We start from the raw sequence: 19,832 nt of genomic DNA, 5'->3' as shown, positions 1-19,832 counted from the left end.
ATTTACTTTCCTATAAACGCAGACCTTTTCTGACAACACACTGCACACATAAGAAGTACTCTTCAGCATTTCATTGAATCAAATATTACTCAGACAAATTCCTTTCCAAAATGGTTTATTCCTAAATTCCATGCATGCTATTTCAAAAATATTCCTCCTCCACAAAAAGCTCTAATAGACAGCTGCTAAGAGCCAATCAACACAAAACTACATTGTCTAATGCCTCATCCTTTTTCTGGATTTTTTTACGTGAAGTAACTTCAAATGAAAAATCACAGCATCATTTGAAATTAAGTAACAACATCTTTTCATTCATAAGCACAAAAGTGATTTTCCAGTGGAAAAGGACTCTCAGGTTGAGGAAGGAACTTGCCTTTCCCATATTCTCCATGAGTTCTTGATCACCAGGTTTTCAGAAGTCATTTTTCATGACTTCTATTCTAAAAAAGCAGAGGCTTCTACTGCATTTTGTGTGAATTTGCACATTCAGTGATGAAGTAAATTAAAGATGCTCAACAAGCTGACACATCCAGCAGTAACAAAGCAACCATGAAAGAATTTTAATACCTATTCATAAAATTAATTCTGTGTATATTTCTAAAGAACTTGTTACCTTACAGGATATACCCAGTTGCAGCTAATATACCAACACTAAAAAGACTCAGATAACAGAGAAGTCATACACGATAGTAAAAAAAATATATAATCCTTAAACTAAAAAAAATAATTAAACTGTAAGAAAGTGTAGATACTGTCACTGATTATAATTCAACAAGGCCTGGATGTAAAATTTACTTTCAATGCTGAACTCATAATTAATATTATGAATGAAAAGATTACCTGCTGAAACAAGGAAATTCTTTTTACAACAGAAGATGGGAAGTCTTGTTCACATATAGAGCTCTGAGAAAAAGTGCGCCATAGACTTTCATCTTCAAAGCAAAGTGTCTGATAGAGACCTGGGAGAGATATCTACAAAAAAAAATGGTGTAGATTTAACTGTAAAGAAGAACAGACATTTGGACATTGTATATTTTAATTTATTTCCAAATATCACTATGACCACTACCTGTGCAAATCACAAAATTCAATTTTATTCTTGGAGTTAGAGAAGAAAAGAGTACATTTTAAAATTAATCACTTGTTTACCTATTCCCTGGAAAGGCTAAATCTATATTGCGCTGTAATTTTAGTTTTAAACCTTAAGGTTCTTTGATTTTAAACTTTGGGCTCTACCTTTAAGTCCTTTCCTCTAATGATGATCTGCTATTAGTAATGGTTTGCTATCAGTGCATGCTACTGATTCACTCAGTTACTCAATTTCTGTTTGTTTAAACCTCTAACTATTATGCTTGCCACACCTTTATTGTGATTGTTCCTGATTCCTGGTTGAAGAGAAATTAAATAGTGAACTCTGGGTTTAGCAAAAAAAGTCCTTGCCAAAGACCAGTCAAGGTTTTTCTTCTTGCTGATGAGCTACATGCATGAGGAGAAGAGCCTGAGACAGAATTTCAGAACTAGTATTTTCCTTATGTTCCCTTCAGGATCAGAGGACTTCAACACTGACTGTGGTAGGAGGAACCAATGCAAAAAAGTGTTTTTGTTTTAGCTCAATCTGAGTAATCACAAAGTCTGAAACACCTATAAAATGTACAGAGAAATCTGATTAGGAGAATACTAATTTCTAAATTAACAGTTTATGGCTTTTAATACAATATGAAGTGATTTGTGAAAGTCATTACATAAGTGAAATCTATAACTAAATATTATTGCAATTTTCCCTCTATCTTCCTATCTATAAAAATTGTAGTACCTTGGGTAGACTTAAAGTATTTTCTAATCTCAGTGAGATGACAGGTTCATTCACATGCATTGAAATGCATTGTTAGATGGGGTAGAAATGTACATGAAAAAGGCTCCAAAAAGTGATATTAAAATTAAAAAAAAAACCAAAAAACCTTTGTATATTAAAACCTGCGTATATTAAGCTATGGTTTCTGGAAGATGGAATAAACACCTTAAAGTAAAAAAATCTTTTGATCTGAAAAATACATATCTGAGTATTCAAGTCCAAATTGGTATCTGCCAAAAACAAAGTTCTTTAAATTTAAATTCAACAGACCACATGATGTATACCTTTAAAGATGCTACTGCCCAGACTCGGTCCTGTTCTATCCAAGAGGGAATCTGGTCACGAGCGCTTCTTTGTGAATCCTTATGGAAGCAAGTTACATTACACATGGAGGTTACACAAATTTTTGTGAAAAACTATATGGAGTAGTAAGATTTTGAAACCCATGTTTTACTAAAAATAGCATTCATAACAGCAATCTTTCTATGGTCTCTGGCTAAGTACATAAATGGCATAACAAAAAAGCTACAAAAAGATTTAAATATGAGATATACTGTTCACATTAACATTTGCTTAGCTACTCGAGCATGGTAATACTTAACCATTTAGAGTATCCTTATGACACACTCAATTCTAAGTAGTTTTTCATTAAAAACAAGTGACACAAATGATTGGCTATCTGCATATGCACTCTGAGTAACTGACTTCAAAAAACAACTCCATTGCACATATTTGAAATCATGAAGAAGATGGTCCCTCACACAACGGGCAAAACACCACCTCTGAACATCTCTGCGCTGGTAAAATCTGGCCACAGCTCTATTTTTCTGCTCTTTAGATGTTTGGCATGGAGGGTATTATAAGGATGAACAACACTGCTTAAGCTCCAGTGGAATTTCTGTATTCCCTACATCATTTGTTATTAAAAGGTATTACAGTACACATTAACCAGTCTGACGAGTAGCTGCATGGAAATGTATTTGGATCTTTCAACCAGTGAGCAACTTCAAGAGTAATCTTAAATGCTCAGCAGAAAAAAGCAGAAACTTTCTTGTGAAAGGGTATCTCAGCCATAAGCTACAAAGTCTGAGAAAGAACAAAACTAGGAAACTTGGAAGCAATTGTAGGAATAAATTTGACATGGGTCTGCAATATACATTCCATTTAGAACTGGGCTGAAGGACACAAATGCACAATCTTTCCAAAATCTATAGGTTGTGTATTAGGCAGGTGGAAGTAAGACTGGTATTAAATTTCATTATACAATCAGATCTCACATTCCTTGAAAATGGCCTACAGCAAGAACATACTTGACAATCACTCAGTTCACAGACATTTAATTGAATTACAACGACTCCAGAGAGATGAAGGGGGACTTCTGCAGTCACACTGAAATGCAAAGCCTGTAGTAGAGCCATCTAACAGCTAGAGAAACTGGATTTTAAGGATCATTTTAGCAACCAGCTGCCTGAGAAAACCTGAGTAAAACATTATATTTTAAACGACTTGCCACTTCTACCAGCATGCATGGGAACACAGTTGCTCTCATGAATATTCTAAAATCAAGGTACTTGCACTGGTCATCATTTTGTACCACTCAATGTACAAGATACCCTGACAGATATTTAAACAAGGCTGTAGGTTAAAAGTAGTCATGAATGATGAAAAATGCAGCTGAGCCTGAAAGAGGAAAAGAGCAGAAAAGCAAAACAGGAGGCAAAGACTGAGCTCATAATTCCTGATTGTGCTCATGCTTCCTAAAAAAACCTTTCGAAACCTTTGCCAAAATATTAGGCTCAAAGAAGGGCTATAATGGGCAAGATATGGAAAGCTTAGCATTTTTCTCTACCCTTTCCTAATGGAATTTTATGTTAATAGTATACAGATTCAATAGAACTGAAAGACACTTAGTAAACTACAGCATGCTTCATCAGACATGCAAAGAAAGCTTCACAAGCTTGCTCAGTTACTCAAGAAAACATATAAATCCATCTCCAGATGTAGAACCCTTGACACTGAGAAAAAAAGGAAGTCAAAGCTAGCAAAGTGTGTGTACAATTTCATTAATTCATACAAGAAGTACAGCTCAGACACAACTCTGGGTGAAAGGGGAATTCAGAAACACTGATTTTAGTTACAGCAGAGGGCTGAAAACCTTCTCAAACATGCAAGCATTACAAATTGTCATCCTGGTAAAAGAAAAATACAAGAAAATATGCAAGAAAGGCAAAAAGTTATTCAAATTAGAAAATTAGTTGCCATGTTCAGAAAGTTTTATATAAATTTGTATTTTTGTATTACTATGTGAAAAGTTACTCATTTCTTTAATGTATGAATACAACTAATTAAACAACAAAGTAAGAATATTTTAAGTTTTCAGGATAAAAGTAAATGTTCCTTATTTCAAAATATGAAAATAAATGTAGCTTACTGATTTTCTGATGGTGTCTCCAATGATCACACCTGTAAAAGTCTCCCATTCCTGGGGGGAATAAGTGAACAACTCATATAAGTCCCAAGACATCTTTAAGAATGAAGATTAATATGTAGTAGCATGTAGGCAGAGCAGGAAAATAAACAAATTAAATCCCAGATTCTGAAAGAGTTCCAAGACAATTTTTAAATGGTAGGTGATGCTGCCAGAATGTAATTTCTTTTGCAGAATCCAAGCTAAGTGACTGGAGTGCTTTATAAGAAAAATAAGCAAAGGGGAAGTTCTATAATTCCTCAGCACTCACAGCTCCGACCCAGACTGCCCATCTATAGACTATCAGGAAGCAACAAATGTGGCTGGCAAGGACACACATCCTGCCTGGTGGGGCATCAGCAGCCCACATAGAACAGGTAACTAAAAGCATGACTGAATTTATGTATGATTAAAGCTTTTAGACTTGGTATATGTATCCAAGAAGACAGTTTTTAATTGTTTTACATCAGATCAGACAAGTACTTCAAACCATTAGAAATTACAGAATCCTGTATTTGGAGGTGACAAGAAACAGACTAAAAATTCTCATAAGTACTGGAAATTTGCATAATTAATATCTATATTCCATGATAAAGATTTTATATTAAAGACAACAGTAACATTAGAAATTTAAAAGCAATTGACTAAGAGTAGTACTGCTGATACAAACCCCAGCACAGTTTTTTGCACCCATCAGTCTCACTGAGTCTCGAAACAACCCCCTCTTTCAGTTACAAACTGATGCTCGTCTCCCAATTACAAAGAAAATGCTTGTGCACACAAAAATGTGTGGAATATTTTTTTGTTTGTGCAATATTGTTATGAAGAAAAGCAGAAGTATAATATATGGAGACATATAAAACTACCTCAGAAAAATCTATACATATTGATTCAGAAAGAGAATGTCCCTACTAAGAACCAAGGCATTCTGTAGTATATTGCTAAAGTTGTACTATAAATTTCATATTGCTATGCGTAAGTGCAGAAGGTTGAATTCTTTTGAGACAGGGACTTAGAATAATAAATTCTCTAGCAGCAGATTAAGCAACTCCTAGTCTCATCACATTAAAAGCTTTAAAAGAAATAATTTTAAAAGAATAACCACTTCAGCTTCATTTTCCTCACTATTTTGCACAAGCACTCTTCTCTTAACAATTTAATTAAAATAACTTCTACCTTTCAGAGAAGTAAAAAAAATATTGATGTTATTTGCCTGTTTTCTCTCTTGAGTATTCAGATACAGCAGAAATATGCATTATATATAACCTAGATTAAGCTAAGAGCTCTGATAGCTGATGGAAATGAATGCTAAACAATGGAAACCAGCGTACATAGGGTTGTACTTACAAACACTTAAGAAGCCAGAATTTAATTTAGTCAGAAAACTGTTTGCAGGTTGCTGCCTTCATGACTTTAGAAACTCAAGAAAAATAAAGCAAGGTATTTTCAGAAGCGCAAACAAAATAATAAATATGATATAGGGAACTTTGGATAAGGAAGAGCAGCCAGGATATACTCCTACTATAAAGATGAGTTATTTTTATGAGGCCACATCATTGCTGGAAGACTGGGATGTCACTTTGTCAATCTATGTCAATCTATATGTCTACAATGAAACTACTCTGCATTCATAACATCAGAAGGCTCCAACCAACTTTTTCTTTAACTTTGTACCTTAAGCTCACATCTTTCATATAATCAAGCTCCATTACTTCCTTCAAATGTATAATCTGCTTTTTACCTTTACCTCCATAATGGACTCTCCTCTATCAAACTGACATCTACTATCATTTGATGTCCCTTCTGGTCTCCAGCTTCTAGTACAGAAAGCCATAGTTTTGTCTCTCCGTTCCATGTAGGTACTTTAGATAATTAACTGTGTCTTGACTCAGGATAATCAGCCACGTTTAAGCAGTTGTATGAAGTCAATTATGCATACTCTTTCACTGCAGGCAGACTTTATAGCACTAATCAGACTACACTACAGATAACTACAACTAAGTCCTACATTTATTGACAAAAACTTTATATCTACTTTACTTTTCATATTAAGTTTGAGTAAAATACTTGGCCATTTTCTTCTCTAGCACTTACATTCTCTTGAAAAAGTTCAGGGTGCATTCCTCGTACAAAATGTAGAGCAAACATTAGCTGATCAGCCTGAAATAAAAGCAGTAAAAATGTATCTATATACTCAGCAAAAGTCACATTTCTGGTTCTTTTTTATAAGTAACATTTTGTTAAAAAACCACCTCTAATTCCATAGTAATGACTTAATGACATATCCTAATGTAAAATTGCTACCTACCTTTGCAACTTAGAGACAAAAACTAAGTCAAAGTGGGCCGTGGAGTGGAGGGCAAAGAGGAATTAGCATCAATCTGTGCAAGGCACTGAAGTTCTCATTCTATTGATAAACATGAACATCATACGGCACTGAGAACAAACCATACCATTTAACTCTTTCATCTTCTCAGACAAGGTCTGTCAGCAAATCCGTAACAAAACTGTGTATTAGGATGCTCCCTGGATGATCTAGTATCTAAAATTTGAACAAGAATTGTTTGGAAGAACGCTAACTGGCCCAGACTAAGCCTGTTTTGACAAATTAACAGGAAAGGTGGGCCAATTCCAATGCTCAGGTAAATTTCTTGGCACCACTTCATTTAGTAGTATACGTGAAGCCTATGTACACATAAATAATAACCACAGACAGACAAAATCATTCTTCCCAATTCTAACATGCTTCAAAAGGTATAAACTCATATCAGCTATACCTTTTATGAAGACACTAGTAAAGCCTCAGTGTCACAGAAGTCTTTAAAAAATTTCACGGATAAAAGGAAGAATTAGCAGTGAATTGTTGATGGTGTGAAGAGTTTATTTGTTCCCTCCATTACTGAACACAAGAGTAAGCTGCATGGACCATTAGTTTGAAGCAGTACAGCAACACACTTTCAGTATTTTCTAAACTCCAATCTGATCACAGTTAAAATCTTTCCTACTAGAACTCTCTTCTCTGCCTTGCATTTGAACTCTCTACTCTTTTCTCACATATAAAAATAGCTGCCTTCCATATTCACAAGATATAATGACTTAGTGGAAGGCTTCACATACTCATGACTTCCAAGACAGACATCAAGTATTACGAGACTATTTCATGAGAATCCACGTGGACTTTGATAAACAAAACCACTTAGAAATAACTGCTACCCCTATATCCACAATATAGCACTGCTAGATTGGGGGACGGGGGGAGGAGGTGGTGTGAAATTTTCAAGATCTCTCTGTTCTCACAGATCAAGCTACAGACTTGCATGATTTGTACTGCTCAAATCATATATGCAGATCTACTGTGCATTCTTCAGCCTGGTACTATGAGACAAACACCTCTCGTTATGACAGTTCCATGTGAAAGTAAAAATTAGAACTGAAAATAAAAGGCATATATTCCCTAGGTCTTCAGTAAGAAAGCAAGAAGTGAAAAGACACCAGATTGAAATAAAGAAGAAATACACTAAGAACATTATATGGAGGAAGAACAAGGAATAGATAGAAACAAACAAGATAGCAGGTAGATACTTGGGACAGGCTGTGAAAAGAAAAAGGAGAATATCACAGTGGAGGACTTTTAGAAACATAGAATCATCTAGGTTGGAAGAGATCTTTAAGATAATCAAGTCCACCCATCAACCTAACAAATCCACTTTTGTTTCCTTTAAAAAAAACCCAAACCAAAATACAAAAAAAACCCTAAATAATCACACCAAATCCTATATTCAGGAGTGCAAGAGATAAGAACAAATGCAAAAAGAGTGCTCAGAAGACTGAGAAGCCCAGGACTGACTCTGAAGCCAGAATGAGGCAGAGAGGTAGAGCTCTGCGGAGAAATGAGCATCAGCAATATTAATTTGGTCATATCCCGATTTTTAGTCCTCCTCATTTAGAATGTTAAATATTGATAGTGTAATTTTTTGTATCTATTACACAATACTGCTTATTTAAAGTAGATCAAGTGTTGACTGCTGAAAGAATACTTCCAAACCCAGTGCACTGTATAAAAGCCAGAAAAAACACAATCTTACCTTAAACAAACAATGACAAACATATTCATACACTGTATGCTTCAGTGAGCCAATAAGCAACTTGATTCTTTCCTCAGTACTACTTGAATCCTAAAAAAGAAATTTCAGATTTCAAAAATTCATGTGGAAGTAAAAATCTTTTCATGTGCTTTGTTAATTTCAGCAAAATGACACAAATAATCTGGACTCTACGCGACACTAGTTCTAAAAACATACTAATAAATTCATCTGCAGCTATTAATGCACAGGTGATTAAATGCGAAGTTCATGCTGAAGTATTAAGAAATAAATATTTTGGCACTGAATATTTTGACTATGAACATGATACAACTTTGTGTATAAGATGAAATACATCGGGAATGAGAAAACATTTTCTTCTCCTAACATCAATACCACTGAAATCTCATCATTTTCATGTGATAAAAAATTGCTTATGCATTTATTTACTACACTTGATACTACTAAACAAGTATGTTGATCTTAAGCATAGCTATGAAACTTCTGGTCAAATTTGGCCCAACTGAAATGAACATTGTAAAAAATATTAAGTGTACACTGTCCCTCAAAGATCATAGACTGAAAGACTAATTCTAACAGGAAAAAATTTAAAAGATAGGACAAAAGAAGAAAGGGACTGGGTGTGTTACAGGTAGTATGAGTTCCTTTCTACCATACTGGAATTTGAATGATGAGTTTAAGGCAGGCACTTGGGCAACTGATTTGCCTAATACCTTTCCCATGTCTAATAAATCACTTGGCAAAAATGAAGAATTGGATAGAGGACAAGGAAAAAAAGAAAGCAAGCAATGAAGGCAAAACCAGAAGTTGAGCTTGTTAAGATTATAGGCAGGAAGAAGAAAAATTATGAAGGAGTGTGAGAGTAAGAACAAGAAGTTAAAACCTCATGTTGTCGAAAAGAAGTAATAGGAGCTTCAAAGAGGGCAAGTTCACATAGTCAGAACTGTGTTTCCTAGTAATGACTGGAGCTGAAGGAGAATTGTAATCACAGATGCCAGACTAAAGGTAAATCCAAAGGAAACATGATGAAAGGTTGGTGAATGACTTTCTAAGTAGAAACAAAGAAAAATACAAAGGATTTTGGAGATGCTGAATAAAAAGAAAATGCATTATTACTCAGTGTGAGTATTTAGATCTAAAGAGTGAGGTGACAAGGGATAAAACCATTCTTTGCTTCAATAAGAATATACTGGCCTAAGAATATAGAAGAATAAAAATTACATTTTAAACAGGAGAGGCTACAGACATGCTTACAAACGGTATAAAAGTAGATAAAGTTTTAACCTTCCTCTGGGTAAATGAACCATGTAGAAAAATAGGTCTTTTCTTATTCTACCCCTTGTTGATAAAGCTACCTTTATTAGTATTTTAGATCATGAATTTATTTAAATAAAGCCTTCAGTAAAGTTATCATCAGCCTTTGTTTTCCTAATTCACCATAGACAAAGAGCAAGCCTGCAATCACAAAGAGTTGCTTTGCTTTCAGATGATACAGAAATTCTGATTTATATACAACATAAGATAATTTAAAAGTCCATGTGCCTGTATTCTGAACATCTAAGCACCACAGGTCAACATCACTACTTATTATACACTTAATCATCAGTTATTCTAAGTTTTTTTAAAAAAATGTCCAGAGTAACTAATAAATTCTAAGGATCAAAGCAGATGGATTCTTCTGCAGCATTAGCAGCTTCAGGAGAAGAGAAAATACCTGCTCGCTTCGCAGAGCTCTTTGGAAAAGCCGCAGGAACGCCGCCAAACTAAAGCGGTACATATTATTAATTTTGGACAAGTCAGAGATAATGAAATACATTTTGCTGGCACTCTCAGCCAAAGGGAGATAGGCGTCCCTCTCCTGTGGAGAAAAACAACACACATATGAAAAAAGGAGGTGCATTACTGCCACCTACTGATTTTTGCATAAACATTTACTCCTCCTGCTGAGAAAACAATTCGTATGACTCCCAGTGCTTTAGAAAACGGAATCCTTTCCAAGCCTTCACATCGAGGGACCAGCACTCCAGACTTCAACACTGTCCTTAGATTTCAAAGTTGGAAGTAAACATTTTTAGCAAAAAATTCTTTAAATAACGAAGAACATGTTGGAAATTAATCCCTAGGGCACTAAGGTCTTCTCCCATCACAGAACACATCCCAAAATTCAATGGGAAATTTTAAGGTAAACAAATAGAACACAGAAGAAAACTCTGAAATCTGTCACAAAAAGAGGAGGATGTCAGATGAATAACATCACCCATGATCTAAACTGTTCCAATAGCAAGGGGCATACTAAGCAAAAACATCCTTATGAACTATAATGTTTGCAATAGTGGATGGCAAAAATAAAGTCAAAACCCAGGATTTGCCAAAATTCCTTTAATTCAAACTGGCAGACTTTAAATTGTGTAACTATTCAGCATATACAAAACAAAGCATTTTAATTACTGAAAATACTGCATGTATTTGCATATACCAAATATCATTTACTCAAAAAAAACCTAATTTAATATGTTACTCATCTTATAGCCCTGTGGATATATGTATCTTCTCTAGATAAAAGATGACTATTTTTAGCAGGAGAAAAACAGCACTTAAAGATTAAAATATTCTCCTACCTTATCAAGGAAACTCTGAAGTCTGGAAGATTCAGCCAGTGATTCTTGGATGAGCGCACTGCTTGCTTTAGTTTGATTCAAAGATTCAATCAGATCCTTATTTTCTAGTATATTGCCTTGTGATGTGGCAAGTGTCTGGAAAAAAGAAAGTAATCTATGCTACATTAAAAATAAAAAATCCTGTAAAGTAACCATTTTGGAAGCTGTCCATCTTTCTGACCTGTACATATGTCTGAATCACTGAATGCATCTCAACAGTACTAGAAAACAGGTGGTTACACCAAAAACTGAGATGTTTTTTAAAGAAGTATGGAAAATAAAGCTCAAGAACATACTCCAAAAATCCAGATTCTGAAACATAGGTCATCAGCAGGCTTTTGAGAATGATTTCTATGATCACAGTCTTAGGCACTAAAATCCCCATGGTAAATACACATTAGGGTATTTTTTTCTTGTGTTTAACTTCCCATTTATCCTGAAGTTGGCTACTTGTAACAACTTCCTGTACACAGTCATTCATAAATTCGTTTTCCTTCAAAAGCATTCCAGTATCTCCTATACAATCTAGTTCTCATTTCCAACAGTGAATATTCACATTACAACAACTTAAATTTCATAATCAGAGATCACTTCAAAATCCTTGAGATTACCCCACAGTTTTCCTGAGTTCTCCTCATTAAATTAAGCAATTAAGCGATTAATTTCACTTCTAATTAGTAGGAAAAGCTTGAATAGTTCACTTATATTTAAAGGTTTTTTACTAACCTTCAGTAAATACGCATCAATACATTTATTTTAGTCAGACAGAAAATTGGCTGCCTGTCAGTCAAACCAGTTCTGAGCAACCACCTGTAGGACAGCATTTTAGCATATCTGGAGGCAGAGATTCACCAGTTAGAGTAGTAGAATGCACTTACTTCTCTACCTGAAACAAGTTTAGGACAAGATAACCTACTTTTTCGAAGAGTCCAATTAATCTATGAGGAATCATACTGTGAGCTATGAGACAGCAAGAGCACCAGTAAAAAACCAGTACAGTACTTCAGACAGAACGGCAACGTTGCTTTAAGACTAACTTAAATTTAGCTAGACCTCATCCAACATTGACTTCTTTGTTGACAGAGTCCATGTAGCACCTGCCACTTTTCACTGAGCTTTAGGTTTCTTTCTTCAGGGTCAAAGAGCATCCTGATTGCAGCGCTAAGAAGAACAACCTTGCTGTTAGTACTTGGATGCTTTTTGTTGCAGACAGCTGCGGCATCAACTACTTCAGGTTTGTACCTGATAATTCAGATCGGACAAATGAAAAAGATTTCTGAGTTCCAGGATCGCAGAAAAAGTGTGTCCTAAAAAGTGAAATTGGTTTCGTTGCATCTCTGAACCCTCAGCTTCTGGTAGACAATAAGATGTTAAAATGGTCAAATCTGGATACGGAATTTTATTGGAGAGCAAGTTTCCCTCTTCCTGTAAGAGAAATCTGCCCCACCAGAGTTTTAAAAAAGGGCTGAGCTTAGTATTTGAGAATTAATAGGGAGTTCAATAGGGACCGTAAATGTGGAAATTCAAATCACATCAGATAATTATATGCAGAATTCTAAAACTGAGCTACTAATCATAGAATCATAAAATGGTTTGGGTTGGAAGAGACCATCTAGTGCCAACTCCCCTGCCATGGGTAGGGATGCCACTCACTACATCAGGTTTCTCAAAGCTCCATCCAAACTGGCCTTGAACACTTCCAGGGACGAGGCATCCACAAGTTCTCTGGGGAACCTGTTCCCAGAGGTTCCCAGAGGAGCTGGTGCCTTACCACCCTCACAGCAGAGAATTTCTTCATAGTGTCTAATCTAAACCTATCCTCTTGCAGGCTAAAAGCCATTCCCTTGTCTTGTCACTGCATGTCCTAGTAATAAGTCCCTCTCCAGCTCTCTTGTGGGCCAGTGTAATGAATGGCCAGGCTAATCTGTAAAAACTGTTATCTTATGTTAATCCACTGCACTCAATACTGCAAAGTTCTGTGACTTAGCTTCAGACTGAGGGTTTTAAGGCACCAGGTCAATCTCCCTGCATCTCTGACCTTTTAGAAAGACAGAGGATTTGAGGATCCATTCCTACAAGCATGAAGTACGATTTATGTGAAATCCATGACAAGACACAGGCAAAAAATAAAACAATCCTTCCTTATAAGGTGAACAGCTGTTTCTGAGTATAAATACTTTCAATAAAATAAAAAGATGAACTGAAAATTGAGAATATTAATTTTAAATGCAAGACAGGGAATGTTTAACTGGAAAGAATATTACAGCTCATTGCTAATAAGAAACAATTGTGGAGGTTTAAAATTTTAGATGTCTCTCTCAGCAATCTTTCAATTTTGTAGTGGGAATTTTTTATTGTTTTCACAACACAGGATCATTTCTCAAGTTGAGAAAGAATCCTTTGACATGATTTACAAGTTTAAAAATCTGGTATTTTTTTCAACTCAATTTCAGAATGAAATAGTATCATTTTTAATAAAGTTTCTCTTCTTGGTGTGTTAAAATTAATTAAATTTCTAATCAATCTAAATCAGCCTAAATCTAGTTCAACAAATTCATAAATTTAACTATGAAAATGCTTGATGTATTGAAATACTACGGTTTCATAACAGATGTACATTTTTATCTACTCTACGCTTCCAACAGGTGCAGGCAAATAATGCCTTTATTTTCTGTAATCAAAAATCCTGAGGGCTCATTATTCCAACACTCCCAGCATCTTCATTCAAACACATGCCAATGTGATCATTATCTTACTGGTCTAACAGATATGCAAGAGGTAAATTTGTTTTACCTCCAAAAGAGAATCCTCAAGCTTAGCTAACTGTATCTTCTTATCTTCTTCCTGTTGTAACAGTTTTGTCTTCTGCTCTTCCAAATCAGGCTTTTCATGCTGAATCGTTAAAGCCAAAAGCTAAAAACAAAGAAAACAAAAACAAAGTTGGGGGTTTTTCTGCATTTCCACGTAAAGAGGGGTCAGTTGTCATGGATACATTGTATGATGCCAATTCTCTATCGCCAGAGGAAGGAGCAAATCCATGTGGTTATCTATGCTTCACATTTTCAATTATATCTTACTTATGAACATCCTATCTACCCCATTCTAAGCATCTTGTTAGTATAGAAAGCTTGTTTCCTACCAAATAAAGAGGGGATTTTCTTCCCTTAATTTATCTCCTTTTTCTTCCATTTGTATGTTACATTTTGATTTCTAGACTTTATAGAGAAAACCCCAAAACCTACTAGCATTTTAAAGGAAATAGAATACACAGTATTTTGGTTTCACTACATTTTTTCTGTACACAAAGTGTCTTGATGGTACCAGCATTACTCTCTAAGTAGGACACTGGAGAGCTATAACAGAAATGTTTCCATGGTACCATAAATGCATCTTGAACAGAAAGCAAAGGCTTAGCAATTAATCTGTTGCAGCTGAAGTCAATGAGAACATTTTCATTTTCTCTACTGGACTCACTCCTTGGTTCCAAAGTACATAAAAATTTTACTATTTATATTTGTGAGCTAGAAAGTACCTCCATAACCATTAACACAAACTGCACTGGTTTATTCCAGATGCTGGATGCAGCTATGCATGTTCACTACTATACATACACTGGTTTTATTCTAAATGCCCACCTGTCCTCTTAAGCCACTTGCTGTTGTGGTAAAGTTTACTTCTGTAACAATTGAAGAAGCATCAGGTGGAATGAAGGGATTTGGGTTCCTTGTAGATAGAAAAAGACGGAACTCTTCATTATAATCAATCATTTTTTCACCTATTTGTACAGCATAACGGGGTCCTGTAAATAATAAATAGATGCTATACTCACTCTGATTGGAACATTCTAAAATTATCTGAAAACAATGGCATTTGTGTAATACTTTATGACCAATGGATCTAAATATATTTTACAGTATGTTTTTATAAATTGATTGGAAAAAAATACAAATTCAAAAAATTTAAAGAACACATCCTAACCTGATTTTTACAGATAGAAAAGTAATAACGTAACACTACTACATGAAATTACATAGTAAGAATATTTAATACACCTGAGTAATTTAATTTTTCTTACCCAGAACACAAAGCATAAAAGACAAAAAATGCACTTGACATAAAAGTAATACTAATGACTTCTTGAAATCTTCAGACCATGAATAGGAGACAAAACACCACAGAAGATGACCTCGAGAATCCCCCTTATGTATGAGTCTTGTCATAATTTAAACACATTCCTTTACCTTTAAACATTGGTCTACCACTCTATACTAGCCATTATTATACAATGGCTAATTAAGATGGTTCAATATTTCCTGAAATGTCATCCAAACCCATGAGATTTCATCTCTGTATCTGTTATATTTATTTGTAGAAGGTTGATGTTGTTGTACAAACATAATTCTATTAAGATACTATTTTCTATGATAACTGTTATAACGCAAATCTATGAAACTAAAAATGATGGAATATCTAGACAGTAGAATGAAAGAAAAATACCCCATCAAGAAATATCCCATAAATTTGTATTACTATAAATACATTTAATTTAATCATATTACTAAAGAAACAAGTGATTTATTAAATAACTAATGTCATGGTTTCAGTCTGTTTATACTCCTGATCTTTCTCAACATGCCTGTTACAGAATAAAACTACATGTATGCTCCCCCCCCCTTTCCATAACAGGTTTCCATTCTATCAGGGTTAGAAAATAATAGACTCAGACAATCCCATGATTAGAGTGAGATTTTGCCTCCTGATACTGAAAAAGAAATAAGAACAGAATTATAAGATGAAAAGTGAAAATTTCCATTGCAGAAAACTTTCCAAGATGGCATACTTAGGTGCTTCTCTACTTTTAGCACTGAGTGCAGATCACAAATATAAATCTCTGGCTAAAACACTGGTAGAGATGAAAATCACATACCAATTTTGCCTCTATGCCAAAGATCAGTATAAATTTTAGGACTATGCTGTAAAAATGTTAAACAGAAAATGGAAGCTGTACAAAGACGAATTTACTGCAGTATATACATTCACATTTTTCTTAACATGTCATTCCAAGTAATGAAGAGATGTACAGTCATCACAAGCCAAATAATGCAGACAGGCCCCCACAGCCACATTTTGACAAAAAGAAGAAGTGCATGCTTGCTTGTAAAGTGATGGAAAAGGTTCAAATAGTGACCCATTCTTCCTTTTCCAATAGCAGCTCTCTAGTTTGGACCTGCACAGACCTGGAATTAACATAGCTCATTAACAAGCAAAAGAGGATGTCTGAGTGTTATGAGCAATTTTCCTGAACAAACTGGTATATTTGAATTTAATCTGCTTTCTCCACAGTTCTGCAGACATAGTCATCTCTCATACTGTATCTCATCAGCTTTCCAAAATTCAGCAGAAGCTAGAGGGACAAAAAAAAAATTGTTACAGTGCTCTACCCAACCCCCCACAGACCCCTGAAATCACTGCTCTGGTGGTGTTCTTTCAATGAGAATAAACAAGCAAGCACATCTGTAATGGCAGGCTGATCTAGGCTGACTTTCTTCTCCTAAACAGATCTTTCTGATATTGGAGATAAATGTAAGTAAGAATCCTATGGTTTTTGCATTTATTTTTAGTATGTACCTACATTTAAAAAATTACTGCTACCTCACACATCATTAGATCTCAATAGTAGATGAAATGACAGCAAAAAAAGTCTTGAGTTATTTTCAGTACCCAAAGTTCATACAGTAAATTACATGCATATGCTGTGGTATATGCTGAGAAATTATCACTTGAGGCAGAAATATGATTACAAAGGGTAATACAAATCTATTTTAATTACTGTAATTTGGAAAGTATTTAAAACACACATTGCTGTATTTTTTAATTCATCCAGTTCTCGTGATATAATTTCAAAATATGTAACATAATACAACAAAATTCATGCTGAGATACTTGCATAATTACTATTTATTTTTGCGAAACTTTCATCACAATTTTTCATACTAAAAAAAAATTTTTAAAGCAACTGAGTCCAAAGCAGTTCTATAGACAGTTAGATAGAACACATTATCTGTCCAAACCAGAGATATTATATTGCAAAACTTAAATGTTGTGGTTTTTCCTTTTTCTTGCATTGGTTAAGGGACTCCTTTCACCAAATTCCACCATTTTGCTGATCTCTATGACCCTCCCCATTCCAAGGGCACATCAGGAACAGATTTGCGCGTCTTCTTTAGTTTCAGAGAAATGCAAGAGAAGCAGGAACACCAACATCCTAAACCTTTGATTTCTAATTGCACAAACAGCTGTGTAATTTCTGGTTTATTTAAGGCCCAAGTTTCCAATTAAAACTATGTGTCTGAAATCATCACTAGAAATTAACTTAAAATTTAAATTTTAAGAGTCGATAAAAACACATTATTTTAATTTCAATTACAAAAAAGTTTTAAATACTTTTCAATATTTTTCCACTTACTAAATAAGAACGTATCTCCAACATATTTCATGCACTGAAGCATTAGCAGCAGGTTAATACTACAGAGGAAAACAACTACACAATATTCATGTTTTCAGAAAAATCAAGTTTTATATAAATAGATCTAAACTACAGAAGTTTTGAACAAGCATTTGCGAAGATCTTGGTGATTTACCTTGAGCAACAAGATCTTTTCTTAGCAATGGGTAAAGTACAGGCTCCACTCCATCCATTTCCTGTATAATAAGCGTTTTCCCAAATCTCACTGCCAGCTCAAGAGCAGTTAGGAAGTTGGTGTCCTAGGTAAATAAAAATATATTCCTTTGATTCATGCTTCTTTGAAAAACGTGAACACTTCAGAATGAGTAGGAAGGCACTACACCATATAGTCCAAATCTAAAAATCAGTAGTACAGATGAAAAATCCTACTAGAGGCATATGAAACTTCAGGGTTCAGCCATAAATGTTTAGTTGAAATAAATTTGATTTACTCAGCTACTGACATGCAGAAAACCTATCTAACATGCCTAGATCTTCAAGTGCCCCATCAGAAGAGAGCAGGTTCACCATCATGTCTGCCAGGTGCACCTGGAAGTCCTGGTCATATCTCAAATTTTAATATGTAGCTATGTCTCAAAACTGAACCATGCACAGGATTCACATTATTAAGAGGTCTACATGCAGTCTTTTGTTGCAAACAGGTGTTTAAACATGCATGTGGTGCTTAAGATCTCATTAGTCAATACAGATCCTGGACAATATAGACAACAGAGGCTAAAAGGTAATCAGGCAAACCAGCTAGCAGGAGAAACAATCAATTACCCAAAGATATATTATCTACTACCATCAGAGAGCATCTACAAGGGTTACACAGAGCTGTTGAAGCAATATTTGGAGGCCAGGTGGGGTTCAGTAAGGAACTTCTTAATAGCACCAGATGCCTGCCTACGTGTGCACAACTGAGCTGTGCCTCACTACTCAGGTAAACAGTTCCAGGCACACAATGAATTTCAGGTACCTTAATCTCAAACTGAAATCAAATTTACTCTTTCCAATGTAGATAATACAACACAACAATCATAGGGAATTAAGTGTATATATACTCCTGAAATCCAGTGAATTGCAACCACGTATACAAAAGACTTCTCTATTTGACAATCTTTTACTATCTTCCTCTCAGCAGGGAATATGACGTTCTTGGAGACAGCAGCACAAAGAAGCAAACATGTAGAAGGAATACCAGATGTTGACCTTCCAATTTTAAATAACCTCGAACTCTTTGAGAAATTATATGCTTCATAGAATATAAACTCATTTTTGGTGATTGCTATCACACACCTTTTAAACTACTCTGTAAAATTTGGAATAGAGAAAGCTCAAACAAAAAAGACCTAGAGTAAATACTGCACCTGTTGGTTAATAACTTCCAAACGTGATTCCTTCAAATGTGTCTTCAACCATTCAGTAGCCCGGAAAGAAGGGTCTATCAAAAATGGGCAAACTTTACTCTAGGGAAAAAGAAATACAAGTATATTTACTAAAATCTATTTTAGGAATAAAATTGAAATCCTTTTTTTTTATTTCCCCAAACTAATGGAATATATATTTTAAAAACTTTTTAAATTAACACACTGTTTAGAGAAACAATAACAGACGAGGAAACTTATGTCTTTCATTTTATCTCTCCATTAAAAAAAGAGGAGAGCACCCAAATCCAAACTTAGATGTTTGTCCTGCTGAAGTTAGGCAATTCTTCACCTTCTTTTAAAAACAGGAGTCTATTCAACGAGTATAATCTACAGCTCCTGTTATTCACAGCTGCTTTTAAACTTAGAATTGTTAGTTTTCCGTTTTCTTCCTCTGGTGGGCAAAGTTACGCCACTTCTGGGTTTGGACCTCAATGCATTTTAGAAACAATCATGAATACAAGTATTTTGCAGGCACAAAGCTACACTCAACTCTGTCCAGTACATCCATGTCTCTCTTGTGCTGAGGATCACACTATTGGACCCAGGAGTCCAGGTGCAGCCTCATCAGCGCCGAGTGAAGGCGAGGGATCACCTCCCTTGACCTGCTGCCAATACTTTGCCTAAAGCTGTCCAGGATACCACCAGGACACCAAGGAGAAGTCAAGGGCCCATTACTGGCTCATGAACAACCTGGTGTCCACCAGGACCACCAGGTCCTTTTCTGCAAATCTGCTTTGCAACTGGTTGGTCCTCAGCACATGTTGGTACATGGGGTTGTTACTACCCAGGTGCAGGACTGTGTAATTCCTCTTCCTGAA

The 19,832-nt window shown here is 35.1% G+C and overlaps 1 protein-coding gene across 5 annotated transcripts in view; it reads right to left on the bottom strand.

Annotated features, from left to right (window-relative positions):
* Positions 1-19,832, bottom strand: part of DYNC2H1 (dynein cytoplasmic 2 heavy chain 1) — a 155,446-nt gene that overhangs the window by 72,848 nt on the left and 62,766 nt on the right. For all 5 annotated transcript variants that reach the window (XM_042023793.1, XM_042023794.1, XM_042023792.1 and 2 more), the window contains exons 64-74: positions 18,955-19,053; positions 17,721-17,844; positions 14,715-14,878; positions 13,873-13,992; positions 11,041-11,175; positions 10,137-10,280; positions 8,405-8,494; positions 6,414-6,479; positions 4,284-4,334; positions 2,137-2,214; positions 841-972 (exon numbers count right to left, since the gene is read on the bottom strand). In XM_042023793.1, coding sequence (XP_041879727.1) covers positions 841-972; positions 2,137-2,214; positions 4,284-4,334; positions 6,414-6,479; positions 8,405-8,494; positions 10,137-10,280; positions 11,041-11,175; positions 13,873-13,992; positions 14,715-14,878; positions 17,721-17,844; positions 18,955-19,053 — 1,203 coding nt within the window. The remainder of the gene's footprint in view (positions 1-840; positions 973-2,136; positions 2,215-4,283; positions 4,335-6,413; positions 6,480-8,404; positions 8,495-10,136; positions 10,281-11,040; positions 11,176-13,872; positions 13,993-14,714; positions 14,879-17,720; positions 17,845-18,954; positions 19,054-19,832) is intronic.

This window comes from Corvus kubaryi, unplaced genomic scaffold (genome assembly GCF_017639235.1).
Source record: "Corvus kubaryi isolate FWS band 111438036 unplaced genomic scaffold, C.kubaryi_AGA036_p1.0 37256, whole genome shotgun sequence".
Taxonomy (NCBI): Eukaryota; Metazoa; Chordata; class Aves; order Passeriformes; family Corvidae; genus Corvus; species Corvus kubaryi.
This window is presented reverse-complemented; position numbering and strand designations above follow the sequence as displayed.